Source organism: Chelonoidis abingdonii, chromosome 4 (genome assembly GCF_003597395.2).
Source record: "Chelonoidis abingdonii isolate Lonesome George chromosome 4, CheloAbing_2.0, whole genome shotgun sequence".
NCBI classification, from domain to species: Eukaryota; Metazoa; Chordata; order Testudines; family Testudinidae; genus Chelonoidis; species Chelonoidis abingdonii.
This window is the reverse complement of record NC_133772.1, coordinates 132103827-132118475: the sequence shown is the minus strand read 5'-3', so window position 1 is coordinate 132118475 and position 14649 is coordinate 132103827. Positions and strand designations below refer to the sequence as shown.

Sequence of the window (14649 nt, the reverse complement as noted above, 5' to 3'; positions counted from 1 at the left end):
GGACTTTATGGGTTGGTGGAAGGGGGACCAGATTCTACTATGCAAAGATATATGAGGGAGATAAGTAGCTGGGGGAAGGACCTGCCCTCTGATTACTAATATTAGTAAAGGAGCACCACAAAACCCACCTCAACCTCTAGGTTGGTTCTGATGCTGTTGAACAGCTTTTCCTTGGCTTTTTGCCCTCATTGGCTTTTGAGATACTGTCTTCTCCTGGTTTTCCTCCTACCTGTCCAGTCATTGCTTCATCAGGTTCTGCCCTTGGCCCTTTGATCGTCTCACTTTACAGGCTTTCCCTGGACAGTATCTTCTCCTTACATGGTTTAAAATATCAACTCCGTGCTGATGACTTTCAAAACTTTCTCTCTACCATTGATCTGTCTCTTTCTAAACAACCCCATCTAATATCCCAGAGGAAATGTCAGAGAGATATCTTATCTTATCCATTTAAACTGAACATGGCCCCAAACAATCTCTTAAACTTTCCTCACAAACCTCTTCTTCCCCCTTTTTTATCACTGTTGGCACCACCACCATTCTCTTTATTACTTACACTGAACATGGGATGAATTTTTAATTTATACCTTTCTCTTGGCCTACAGCATTTTCCTTCTTAACATCTCCATACTCCATCCTTTTCTTTCCATCTCCACACCCAAAATTCTGGCTTAGTTCCTCACTGTATCCCGCCTTGACTACTGCAGTATCCTCCTATATCGTCTCCCAATTCAAACTGCAGCTACTAAAATAATCTTCCTTGCTGTTAATTTGATCACATTACTACCCTCTCTAAATTCCTACACTTGCTCTCCATCCACAGTTATGTTTAAACTGTTGATCACTCCCTTCAAGGCTCTGTTTAAATCTGCTCCTCCCTACTTATCCTTGCTTGTTGAACTTTATGGAATCTCTACCTCACCAGTTTTCTTACCCTCATCTGCAGATTTGTCAATGTTGAACAATCATCTCTGTGTCTTTCATATGGCCACCTCTGCATTGTTAGACCTCCCTGAATCTCTGCAAGACTTCTACTTTCTCACTCTTAGAAACCCCCTTCTTCCATGCTACTGATAGCATATTTTGTTAATTTGTATAGAAAATCATTTTGTTTTCCTTCCTTGACTTCTGTCTGCCTTTTGGTCTATCCTGAAATTGCGAACTTCTTGAAACAGGAACATCCTTTCTTGTGTGTCTAAAAAATGTCTTGTTTGTTATGGATGCTACTGAAATCAATTCCTAATTGGGGATTAGGTCCTTTCTGTTCTAAATATTGTATACACGAGTGTGGATAAAAATGATATTTAAATAAAAATTTGATTTAAATTTTTTTAAAAAATGATTGAAGTAAAAAATCATTTTTTTAAAAAACACTTCTAGTTCTTTACTTTCTTTCCATTTTAAAGTCTTAAGTTGCTAATGTGGATGTTTTAAGAACATAAGAATGTCCCTACTAGGTCAGACCAAAGGTACATCTAGCCCAGTATCCTGTCTTCCAACAGTGGCCAGGTGCCCTAGAGAGAATGAACAGAACTGGTAATCATCAAAGTGATCCATCCCCTCTCGCTTATTCCCAGCTTCTGGCAAAGAGAGGCTAGGGACACTATTCCTGCCCATCCTTGCTAATAGCCATTGATGGACCTATCCTCCATGAATTTATCTAATTCTCTTTTTAAGCCTGTTATGGTCTTGGCCTTCACAACATTCTCTGGCAAGGAGTTCCACAGGTTGACTGTGCGGTGTGTGAAGAAATACTTTCATTTATTTGTTTTAAACCTGATGCCTATTAATTTCATTTGGTGACCCTTAGTTCTTGTGTTATGAGAAGTAATAAACAACACTTCCTTATCTACTTCCTCTACACCTGTCATGATTTTGTAGACCTCTATCATATCCCCCCATAGTCATCTCTTTTCCAAGCTGAAAAGTCCTAGTCTTATTAATCTGTCCTCATATATAAGCTGTTCCATACCCCAAGTTTTATACTTGTTTCCTAATTATTAGTAGAATTTGAGGCTTTATAGAGATTTTTTCCTACTGAAAGTTTCACATTTAAAATGCTAATCTGTACCGAAAAGTCAAGTTTACGTCCTCTAACATCGTTCTTTTGACACCACCGTAAACTCAGATAACCGAATAGCCCTACTGTTGGCAACCAACACCACCTTCCAACATTATGAACTTTCACAAGTAAAAAAATGCTTTGACCAGGATATTCTCCTCAATCAAGGCTTTCAGTTTGAAGTCAATGGGATTTGTGCTCTTAAATTGCTTAGGACTAGAGTAAAAGGGACTTAGGTGCTTCAATGCTCAATGCCTAACTTTCTTGGTACCTTGCCATTTAGTGCAATCCACAGCCCTAATTTAGGTTTCTAGACTCTCTATACAATGCATGGGGAGAGTTAAGTGCCTAAGAATGGAATCCACAAAAGCCAACACGGTGAGCAGAGAGACACCTAAACTAGCCAGTAGGAAATGCTGAGGAGAGGGGTCTGGAATAAGCTCTGTCCCTAAAAGGGATTTAGGTGTCTAAATCAGGGCTGGAGCTCTCTCTCTTTTTTATTGAAACTGTTCCACTGTGTATAATTACTTAAGTGTTTACTGGGCCTAAAAAAGAGAATGACTATGTAGCCCAGGGTTAGGGCACACATCTGGGATGTGGGAGACTCAGGTGTCACTTCTCTTGCTCCAATGAATAAATCAATGGTTCTTAACGGTTATAAAATATTAGCAATCAGGCTTCTGAACAGGATTCTGCCACCTCAGCATATTATTCCTGATTTGGTGTCTTTGTGATGGGTTTTGGTGCTCTCCTATATTGGTTTTTGAGATTCTGTTCCTGACTTGTAAAGTACTTCATGAGCAAGGACTGTTTATATTAATACATAGCATTAGAAAGTGTACTTGGCATTTTATAAACAGGCCTGTGCCTTGCACTGAAGATCTTACCATCTAAATCCAACAAGAAAATAGTAAAAGACAACAGTTCAGGAGAGAGAGAGAGGGAGCAGAATATGGTGGTGATGAACAGGAAGAATAGATTTCTGGAAGAACTGAGCTTTAAAGAGGGTCTAGTGTACAGAAGTAGTGTTTCAAACATAAGAGCAGCATGAGGGAAGAGAAAGGAGAGTCTTAGAGGAACTTAAAGAGCAAATGATAAGAGTGATAGGAGAGAGAGATGATTTTATCCAAAGTGCCACTGTTAGACTGGAAAATAGGAAAGCTTGTAAAGGGGAAGGTCACAGTAATAAAGATGAGAAGTGAAAGAGAACCTTGGTAATGAGGAAAGGGCAGATTTTAAATGATATTAATAAGAGAAGAAGCATTCATTGCAAGAGTGGATATGAAGGTTGGCTAGTAGAAAAGAACTGAAGATGACACCTGGGTTGCTGGTACGTATCTGAAATGTGAAGATCCACCATCCAGCTTCTGGACAGTAGAAAGAGCTTGCAGTCATTTCTGCCCCTGCAAAGATTCCTGGATGCTTTAAGAAGGGTTATGTCTCCACTACTCTATGGCCTGGTCCAGACCTAAACTTAAGTCGACCTAACTATCACTCAGGGGTGTGAAAACTCCACACCCCAAGCAACACAATTATATCAACCTAACTCCCAATGTAGACAGCACTATGTCGATAGGAGGGCTTCTGCTACCACCTCTCACAGAAGTGGATTAACTATGCTGACAGGAGAAGCTCTTCCTTCGGCATAGCAGCATCTTCACTGAAGCACTATTGTGGTGCAGATGCACTGCTGCAACCATATCACTGTCTGTAGTTAAGCTGACCTAAGTCCCAATAAGCAGTGGTTCTCAAACTTCTGTATTGGTGACCCCTTTCACAGAGCAAGCCTAGGAGTGTGACCCCCCTTATATATTAAAAACACTTTTAAAATATTTAACATTATTATGAATGCTGGAGGCAAAGCGGGGTTTGGGGGTGAAGGGCGATAGCTTGTGACTCCCTCATAATAACCTCGTGATCCCTCAGGCGGTCACGACCTCCAGTTTAAGAACCTCTGCCATATAGACACCACTAGGTAGACAGAAGAATTCTTCTGTTGACCTAGCTGCTGCCTCTCAAGAGGGTGGATTCACTCTAGTGATGGAAAAGCTCCTGTTGCTGTAGTTGCGCATGTGTCTATACTACAGTGTTGCTGCAGCATAGCTGCAATGCCGCAGTACCCTAAGTCTCCTTGATTACTGTCAGGTATGAGGGTGTGAGGGAGGAAAGAGATCTTTGTTAGTTTACCTCTCCCTTGGTCTCTACTTTTTGGATTCTTCTCTAACTCCACTGCCTGCTTCCTTTGTTGTTCATAAGCTTTCCCCAGCAGTAACAGTAGCGTGAAACTGACATGAATTGGTTTACCTTCAGCTCACTGGTGGAGATGCTTATTGAACCTATAGGTGCAGATGAGATTACCAAGGACAGAATCTGGAGGGACACTAAGCAATGAGGGGACTTGAGGGGATGAAGAAGACTGGCTGATGGAACAGTCAGTATTACTGGAGCAGGACCAATCAAGTACATGTAGAGTAAGTTAAGGATAGAGAAATATAGTTTGGGTCAGAGACAGGATAATGATACCTCCCTCATTTCTGCACTGTCTCTGGAGGTGGGTCTGATCTCCTCACTAAGGGCAGCCGTGCAGGGCCATTCTGTCCCTCCCCAGCATGGCCAGACTAGCTGCTAGGAACCTCGGGCTCCCAGCAGCAGGGGAGATCAGATTTCATGGAGGAGGGCTGATTTCACAGTCCTTGACGCATTTTCCACAGCTGTGAAATTGGTAGGGTCCTAGCTATGACAGAAAAAAGGCCTCTTGTATGTGCAGAGGTATTGTGTCACAGAGCAGGGAGGTCATAGTTTGTGCTCTGGGATTGTACAATCAATAATATGAGCATCAGTAGGATGGGGCAGTAAAACCCAATTTGCTCTAATTCAATTTAATTTTTTTCCCAAATGATTGACATGTGAACCACAACCAAAAGTGTAATATGGAAAATCACCCGGCAAAGACAGAATGTAATGAAAATCAACTAAGGATAAATATAAAAATATTTACTGTTTACAGCAAAATTTACTTTTAAATTTTAAAATTTAAATATTTTTGTTTTTAGAATATAAACTGATTGGTAAAATAGGTGAGGGAACATTTTCTGATGTTCTGAAGACACAGAGTCTTAGGGATGGAAATTACTATGCATGCAAACAAATGAAACAGCATTTTGAAAGGTAGGTATAGTTGATCATATTATTGCCCCAAATCTGAAAACTTTGTTTACATTTATTGGGTAAATAAATATAAATTTAAGACTGAATAGAGGATTCTGAATACTTGTTCATGTGTATTGAAAAATATGTTGGCATACATTAGAAAGGGGGAACTGAGGGCCTGATCATATAGCAAATTATTATTTGGCATTGTGCTTTCTACTAAGTAGACCCATTGACGTTACTCACTGTAGCAAATTCTGTACCTGCTTGTCAACTGGATTGAGACCAGGATTAGAGAGGGAAGAGGATGGGGGTCTTTGTTCATTCCTATCTACTATTTGTTCCTGTCACCACTCTGGTCTTGGTTTTACATTTGTAAATGAATTCCTACCAGAAAGGAAATGTAGAATATGTCTGAACATGCTTGTGTCATTTTTCTTTCTGCCATAAATGAATTACTAGAAGACGATGGTGTAAAGAACACCTCGTTATCCATTGTCAGGTTCACTTTAAAATGTATTTTATTGTGGATTGTGTAACAGTAGTTATTTTCTTTCCCTATACAGATTTTGTTCCTCTTTATATTTTGTATTTGCCTTTATTCACATTTGATTGTGTCCTCTAGTAGTGGGCAACACAAGTGACAGTGGGAGCTCTTTCTTATTAGGAAAATGGCAAAATGGGATTCACTGCACACCCACACACAGCATTTTAATCCAAATCAAGGTGCACAACCCCTACTTTAGCAAGGGACCAAGTTCAGCTCTCAGTTAGACACATTCATTTCCTATTGATTTCAGTGGGAGTTACTTTATAACAATTGACATTGCCTCTATTGCTTTGAAAAATTTCAAGTTTGATTCAGTGCTCTGTTGCTACACAGATTATGAAGTAAATCAGATCTGCAGAGATTAAGGAAGAGTGAGTTTACCAACACAAATCCATCCTTTTCCTTTAAATGGAAAAAAAAAATTAATCGGGCAAGGCCACTGAATATAAACTTTCTACTATACCCACTTTGTGCTGGTCCATTGGTACAATGGAGTTGTAAACTCAGTGGATCTGGCCAGCTGGAGGAACAAGGTGTATGTAAAAGTGGCTCCTTCCTTAGTTACACTGAGTGAAGCTTGGTTACAACCCCAGAATGTTTAGAATACTCACCAAATTTCTTGGCTAATCAGTTTCAGAAATATTAAAAACTGAGAATGTGTTTAATTAGCTCTATATCTGAAGTTTATTTGGGAAAGATGGCAATTTGCTGATGTTGAGTTTTGGTTTTTTTTGTGTTTGTTAACACAAACCAGGCTTCCATTATGTCTCACTGAAGTTATGATCAGTTTATTTTTGTTTATCAAGATTAAATCTTATTAGATGGTAAGGTATTGATGAGTCAGTAAGTTTTGCACAGTGTACTCCAAGTAAAATTACTATTATTTACAGATAGTTGAAACTGGCAGTGTATTTTGTGAAACAGATTGCAGCAATAGATTTTTATCAGAGAAATTCATATGTGCAGTTCAGATCTAGTTACACTCTTTTGACAAATTCTGCATATTTATCTTAAAATGTAGGACATTTCATGTTGTTACTTATATAAAAAGGATCAGAAGTAGCATCTTTTGAGTATATAGTTTCCTTTTTTAATGTATATTGAAATTGATTAAAAACAAACATGAAATTTGTACTACTTTGGTTCTGAAAATAACCCTCATTGTGTAAATCAATTTACTATGGTCATGTTTTGAATTAAAAGTAGAAACATTTAGTTCCACATTTTATTTGGGACCATTCACAAAAGCTAACATTAAGCATTGAGACCAAAAACATATCCAATCAATCATGTTAGTTTTCAGAGATCTGTTTTAGTTTTTTCTCTTTTCTTATTAAAAAAGAAAACAGACTCTCTAGAGTTGAGACCAAATTAACAAAAATAAATACTAGTTATAAGATTAAGAAATTTTGAATGTGTTCAACTCATTGCACTTAGATGGCCAACATTCCCATATTTATGAGGGATTGTGAGAACATCTTCCCTCTGATGCTTTAAAGTGTCCTTTGGTCCTAGACCCTCTGATAGTTACAAATGGCTAGAGGTTACACTTTTACTGGAATGTTCACTTATAGCTATAGGTAATAGTGATATAAATTGATCTTGCTAGTACAGGATAATTTTCTTATTTTCACGTTGAAACATAAGGATTTTGGCATTTGGCTAACTCTTGATCAGCTTGTGAAAGGAAAAGCTTATCCTGTAGTGATTTGCTATATCTAGTGTCCATGCAAGGCCACTGAAGCCCCATAAAATGAATTTTCCTCCCAACCTTTCTGTAGCTTGGACTTCTAATGGTTAATTGAGTACCAGGCATGAGTGACATGATTAAATACTATGTTTTAACTAGCTAGTAAAATACTGTGTTTCAGTTCTTCACACTAGTGGTTATTAATTTTAAATTGAGTTTTAAGGCTAATGATTACACAGGGCTAGATTGTGATTTTAGGCAGAGTCTTTAGCTGTAAGCTGCACCAACCCAGGAGTAGCCGTGGGAGTTATTGTGACTTGGACGCACTTCTGAGTCACAATTCCTCTCTGATTTCTTTCTTGCTGCTGCGGAGTAGTAATTTACTTCTGGTCTACACCAACAGTAAATTACTAGCCACCTCTCCTGGGTCAGCCAATCTGGTCAGCAAGAAGAGGAAGTGGAGCCAGGATATTACCCATTTCCCACCCCATCCCTGGCCCCAGGCAATTAATTCCCCATTACTTCTGCATTCCTGGACCCCAGATTTGGGTAACTTGCAGAGGGACAGAAGAGGAGGGGAAGTTCTTGCTCCCTTGTGTGGGGACTTAGTCACAATCTAATTCCTAACTTGTAAACTAGTTTTCCACTCTCACTTCTTTTTTAAATAACACATTAGTATCGAGCAAGCGAATAGTCTGCGAGAAATACAAGCACTGAGGCGACTGAATCCACATCCTAATATCCTTATGTTACACGAGGTGGTTTTGTAAGTACAGTGTATTTATTTCCCCTACTTCCTATACCCTCTATTTGAAAATTTTTCAGTAGCTTTTGAAGACAAAAGATAGTTTGGAGGCACTTAACCAATTATTTATTCCACCAAAAAGGAAATCTTTGGAAGATCTGTCTGATTCTCCTATGCCCTCATGCCTCTTGTTAGGCAAAGATATGATACAGTTCAAAATTGCACTTTTCAGTTTCTTTAGAGTGTATTGCTGCAAAAACATCAGAACTACAACATCCGTACTAAACATAAGGGAAGACTGATGACCTGGGACAAGAGATATTTTAAGCAATTAATAAACAAATTTATATTCTGGTTTTACGGGAAGGAGACTTCATGCCTACTACCCTCCAAGGCTCCATGTACTCTGTTGCACAGATAGACCAAATTCTGTAGCAAGATGACATATTCTATTGCCATATAATTACCTTCATCCTCCTCTCCCCTATGCAACTGCACAGAACTATGGTTCATTGCTGAAAATAATCAGGCATAACATTTGTTAATTATTATTTTCAAGGATTTTTTTTCGCTTTGCTCTTCAGGCTGAATTTTTCTATTTCCTTGGCCTCCGCTCTTGCAGTGTTATCCAAACAACCCAGCTTAGAACCTACTTCCCACCACAAGTGCCAGAAGAGGGAAGCTAGTAGTCATTCTTAGTAAACCATCTCCCAAGTTCCCTAGATCTAGCCGCAGCCCAGATTGTCAGCCAATCTCTTGCTGCAAGGTGGACTCTATTTCTGGTTCCCCAATTCCTTTTTGCCTGGCTCAGCTGAACGGTGCATGGAGCATGCACTGTAATCAAATTAACACCTTGTTATTAGGAAGGGAAGAGGCATCCGTACACAGATCCCACCAGGGCAAGGAGACATAAAACAAAATGTGGGTTGCCAGCAGGAACTTGATGAATTCCATGGCATTTTGGAAAAAATCAAGTTATTCATCAGCAGAATTGTGAAGTCCACAGGGGCCCTGTTTTGAGATTAATGAGGTAGGTCACACTTCTCGGGGAGGTGTTTCAGCTCCCTGCAGAGACAAACAGGAAACACTGCATCGGTTTACTCTCTGTTCATATTCACAAGTTTTTCTGCAACCACAGGGGTTAAACATTAAAAAAAAAATATCTCAGGTTCTGGAGTAAAATGTTTAAATGTCACAATTGTGGAATAGGCTGGGTCCTCCTTTTAATCATTTCACAGCTCCTATTACATACATAGTACCAGGCAAAATGAAGAAGCACAGATGGACAACAGTTACCGTTCTGAAGGTCATTCCCAATATAGACTCATAGACTTTAAGGTCAGAAGGGACCAGGGCATCATGATCATCTAGTCCAGAGGTCCCCAAATTGTGGGGTGCAAGGAGGCATGGAGGAATGTGGGGGGGGGGGTACGGCTAGGGCCCGGGCCAGCCTCCAGGTGAGGAATGATATCCGGCCCCAGAGCCCTGGCCACTGGCCCTGCACTCAGGGTTCTGCTCCTGGTCTCTCTCCCCCAAATCCCCTCACCCCCAGCTGTGGCCCCAGCCTCAGCCCTCTTACTCCATCCACGTCCCCCACTTCTGGAGCCGTGGCACCACTCCCGGCTCCGGGGTGGATGGGGGGCACAGACAGGGATAAAAGGTGGTGTGAGGTAAAAAGTTTGGGGACCACTGATCTAGTCTGATCTCCTGCACATTGCAGGCCACAGAACCTCACTCACCCACTCCTGTAATAGACTCTTAACCTCTGGCTGAGTTACTGAAGTCCTCAAATCGTGGTTTAAAGACTTCAAGTTACAGGGAATCCACTATCATAGAAAACTGCGACTGTCAAAATGTAGAGTTTAGAAAGTGACATACTCATTTAAAAATGTGATTTATTTTGGCCAGACTGAATAATATTGGGCCCAGCTCAGCTATTAAATATTTTCAGATATGGCACAGTGCTTTTGTATCTCTTATCAATTTTAGCGTATTCTTTATGGCTGTATTATCTCTTGGTAGTGCTATTTTATTGGGAGCTTCCAGACTGCATCATTGTGCCATACTTTAAGTAATATCCATACAGTACTTGGAAGGCTAAAGAGGCTTCCTGCCTGGAGAGCCGGATGCAAACAGTTTGGAAAAATGCCATTGTTAATTAAAATTATAAATCAATTTGAATAGGCTTCTCTAGGTAAAGGTTTGTTGAAACTGAAAACTACAAATTGCCTTATTGATGATTAAACTGACTCTTTTGCTGAGTGGAGTACTTTTTGTCTACTTTGTGTACACATGCAAATATAATTTTATTTCTTGCTCAGAAAAAAAACCTGTTTGTTTCTTCAGTGACAGAAAATCTGGCTCTCTTGCACTAATATGTGAACTTATGGACATGAATATTTATGAGCTAATAAGAGGTATGTAGAGTATGTTTGAGTCATTCAAAATCTTCTCTTTCACAGACCATAAAGTGGCATTAATCTTACTTTTCACTTGGCTGTCCATGTAATGGTTATATAGTAAGACATTTAAGAGTATATTGTACAATTTTTAGGGAAATTTCTACTATTTTATAGCTGTTTTCTATACTGTATAGATATTTTTAATTTAGAAACTTGTGCACACATCTATTTTTAAATGAGTCAGAGTAGTGACTCTATAGAGCACTATTAATATACATGTTCAAACCTGAAGGGAAAACAGAGAAACCACCCTGATTGTAAAGCATGGAGAGTTTGCATTTCATTACATTATACATTTTCATTATAAAAATTACCAGTTTAATGGTAAGAAAAGTGTGCTCATTTTGTTTGAAAGCAGCAAATCTTTTAGTTGAAACATAATGAAGTTTGAGAACCAAGGTTAGTCTATTCAAGAAGGGCTCATGAAGCCTCTACAGTTTCTGCTAAATTTATCCCCATATAGGAAGTCTTCCACATTACTACCTGGAACTTCCTTCATGTTCTGTAAACATTAGTTCCTAGCTTCAGATGCTAGAGCAGCTGTTTTTCAGTGTAAGAATGAGGACCATGGGAGGAGTTTCCAGGAAAAGACAGTAGGATGATTTGTCAGTAACTAAAGACAGTAAATTGAAGTGGAGGAAGGCTTGAGTGTGTTGGTCATGTATTTTTAGAACTGTCTAAACACAAAAGTTGTACTGCATGCTGTGGACACAGTTATAGTGGTGTATATATATGGAGCTATACCTATCTCATAGAGCTGGAAGGTACCTCAAAAGGTCATTGAGTCCAACCCCCTGCCTTCACTAGCAGGACCAAGTACTGATTTTGCCCCAGATCCCTAAGTGGCCCTCTCAAGGATTGAGCTCACAACCCTGGGTTTAGCAGGCCAATGCGCAAACCACTGAGCTAGCCCTCCCCACTTGTATCAGTGTAGTTTATTCATGTAAGGCTACGTCTAGACTACCCGCCATATTGGCGGGTTAAAATCGATTGCTCGGGGATCAATATATCGCGTCTTATCTAGACGAGATATATCGATCCCTGAACGCGGTTATATCGATTCCGGAACTCCACCAACCCCAACGGAGTTCCGGAATCGAGAGGGGGAGCCGCGGACATCGATCCCGTGCAGTGAGGACGGGTGAGTAATCCGATCTTAGATATTTGACTTTAGCTACGTTATTCACGTAGCTGAAGTTGCGTATCTAAGATCGATTTCCCCCCGTAGTGTAGACCAGCCCTAAGAGAAAGGGAATAAGCTATACTGGTTCATGGCATCTTTATACTTGTGTAAGTGCATCCACACAAGAGGTTTTACTAGTATAACTATATCAGTTTAAAGAAAAATCACATCCCTAACCAACATTTTTTGTACTGGCATAACTACGTAGACTAGGCCGCATAGACACTTCGAGAGCTGGATACTGGTTGCTTGCTGGAGCTAGGGAGGTTGTTATTGAAGTTTAATGTGCAGAGTGATTTCAAAATTTAAAATAGTCAGTAGAAAAGCCAAAGTGCCCAGGGTATAATATGTGGTGCTATAAAACCCAAGTAAGCAAATAAGAGTATTGCATGTTGAGTTACAATCTAGAGAAAAGTTCCTATTAGCTTCGAGGGGACCATGCTTTCAGACCTCTAACAATGGTGAATAACCCTGTTTCTTATAGATCAAAAGCTGAAATTAGAAAGCCGAAAAGTAGTTTAACTATGCTTATCATTGTAAAAGTTGAGTCATGCAGTAGCTCATGTCTTTGTTATTAAAATATAAATAGTAGCCTTATTATAAGTCTAGTCTTCAGACTTGTGGTATCATTAGTAAGTCTGAGTCAGTAATGTAAGGAGCTGTCATTTACAATTGATTAATCGGATGGAATATAAGCAAAACTTTCTGCTTCCAGAAAACAGATTTGAGCGATATTTACTTCAGTTCTGAAACATTAAAATGTTTAGGTTTGTACTTCAGAACTGACTGAAGCATTTGCTGTGTCATTTATTGTTCAGCTTAACTGTGAAGCTCACTTCTGTAATTTAATAAACAAAACCACCATATTAAATATTTCTTGCAATTGGAATTAACAAAATTCCAGTACTTTCAGCAATGAGTCTGTTTTCCTTACATAGGGGAACAAGATATAGAACTCCTTAGCTACAAAATCTTTAAAAGCCATTACATCCTGTCAATAGGGCACTGGAGTCAGGATTCTGCTCCCAGCGGACACTGATCTGCTGCTTGGCTTTTGGCGTGTCATGTCAATTCCATGCTTGTTTCCTCTCCCAACCTCTATCTTGTCTATTCTATTTAGATTGTAAGCTTTGTGAATAGGGACCACTTCTCACTGTGTTTGTACAGAGCATAATACAGTGGCTAGGGCCTGTAGGTGTTACTAAAATAAAAATAATGGTCTTCCATCACAGGCACTCAGGTTTCAACAATATTCATCCCCACAGGGCTTGCAGACTCCCACCGTATATACAACCCCATTAATCACCAAAATGATGCAAATCACAGCGTCCTTGGAACCCTGTTTAAGAATGGAGTCAGCTTGTTGGGAGCTAGGAAAGCTGTTTGATATAGTTTTGAGGGAGGAAAACACTTATGACTGTAGGAAGCTATACAAGAAGAGTGTGTCAAATAGAATAGATATCTGAAAGCCTATAGACCAGGGATCGGTAACCTTTGGCACGCAGCCCATCAGGGAAAGCTCCTGGCAGGCCGGGCTGGTTTGTTTACCTGCAGTGTCCACAGTTTGGCCGATCGCAGCTCCTACTGGTTGTGGTTTGCCATCCCAGGCCAATGGGGGCTGCAAGAAGCAGTGGCCAGCACATCCCTCAGCCCATGCTCCTTCCCGTAGCCCCCATTTCCCTGAGACGGCGAACCGCGGCCAGTGGGAGCCACAATTGGCCAAACCTGTGGATGCTGCAGGCAAACAAACCTTTCCCTGATGGGCCGCTTGCCAAAGGTTGCCAATTCCTGCTATAGACCAATTCTGCTTGAGTTCAGAAGGAAAAGCTGGCCTTTCTACAACTGCAGCATATAAGTAGTTATGGTAGAAGGTAGCTATGTCAGCAGAGTAGGATCTAGTTAGCTGCAGTTGGATGTATGTTGGGAGACCTAGAATGGAAATAATAGAAAGATTAGTATTCTGAACTTCCTTCCTTAGCTTGGTGTGTGGATGGGGATGGATTTGAATACCTGACTTAGGCTTGGTCTGCATCACCAACTTATGTCAATATCACTACATCGCTCAAGGATGTGGAAAATCCACACCCCTGAGTGACATAGTTATACCACCCTAACCCGCCCCAGTGTAGACAGCGCCATGTCGATGGGAGAAGCCCTCTCATTGGCTTAGGTAGAGTCTTCACTACATTTTACAGCATTGCAGCTGCAGTGATGTAAATTTAGACAAACCCTTAGTCTGGTTAGGGAGGTGAAAGTTGAATGCTGTAGTCTGGATAATGGGGAAAAATCAGCATTGCTAAAAAGAGTTCTAAGTCCATTTGCAACTCACCTTTTAAAAGTGTGCTCTCTAAATTTTTTAGTAGCCATCTGGAGTTATCTTTAAATGCCTTGAAGGGGAGATGGATTTTCTGAATATAGGACCAGGATATAAACTGGTAATTCGATGGATAACAGTTTCTACCAAATCAAAGTTTTCCACAGGAAGATTCCAAGTTTGCTGACATTTTTGATTTTCTGTTAGGAAAACCAAAATATTTAATTTCAGGTTGGGTCAACTCAAATTGAAACATTACAGTTTAGTTCAGTTTGATATTGAACTGCATCCATCTTAGCTGCTATGATATCTCATGCCCACATTCTTCTTTATGGGCCGGGCTCCCTGGCTGGACTGCATTTCCCGTGATTCAGCACTGTCTCATCTCTTGTTTAACATCTGCAATACATCATGGAAAAGGTACCATGGGGAGCCTGGGTCATAGAGAAGAATAGGGTATGAGGCACCTGATCTACAGCTTCACATGAGGCAGCAA

General features: G+C 40.1%; 1 protein-coding gene across 5 annotated transcripts in view; it reads left to right on the top strand.

Annotated features, from left to right (window-relative positions):
* Positions 1-14649, top strand: part of MOK (MOK protein kinase) — a 33981-nt gene that overhangs the window by 804 nt on the left and 18528 nt on the right. For 2 of the 5 annotated variants that reach the window (XM_032777385.2, XM_032777381.2), the window contains exons 2-4: positions 5113-5227; positions 8126-8215; positions 10541-10611. In XM_032777385.2, coding sequence (XP_032633276.1) covers positions 5113-5227; positions 8126-8215; positions 10541-10611 — 276 coding nt within the window. Of the gene's footprint in view, positions 1-4401; positions 4531-5112; positions 5228-8125; positions 8216-10540; positions 10612-14649 lie in introns of all 5 variants that reach the window. The other 3 variants (XM_032777383.2, XM_032777382.2, XM_032777387.2) reach the window with 3 other exon arrangements.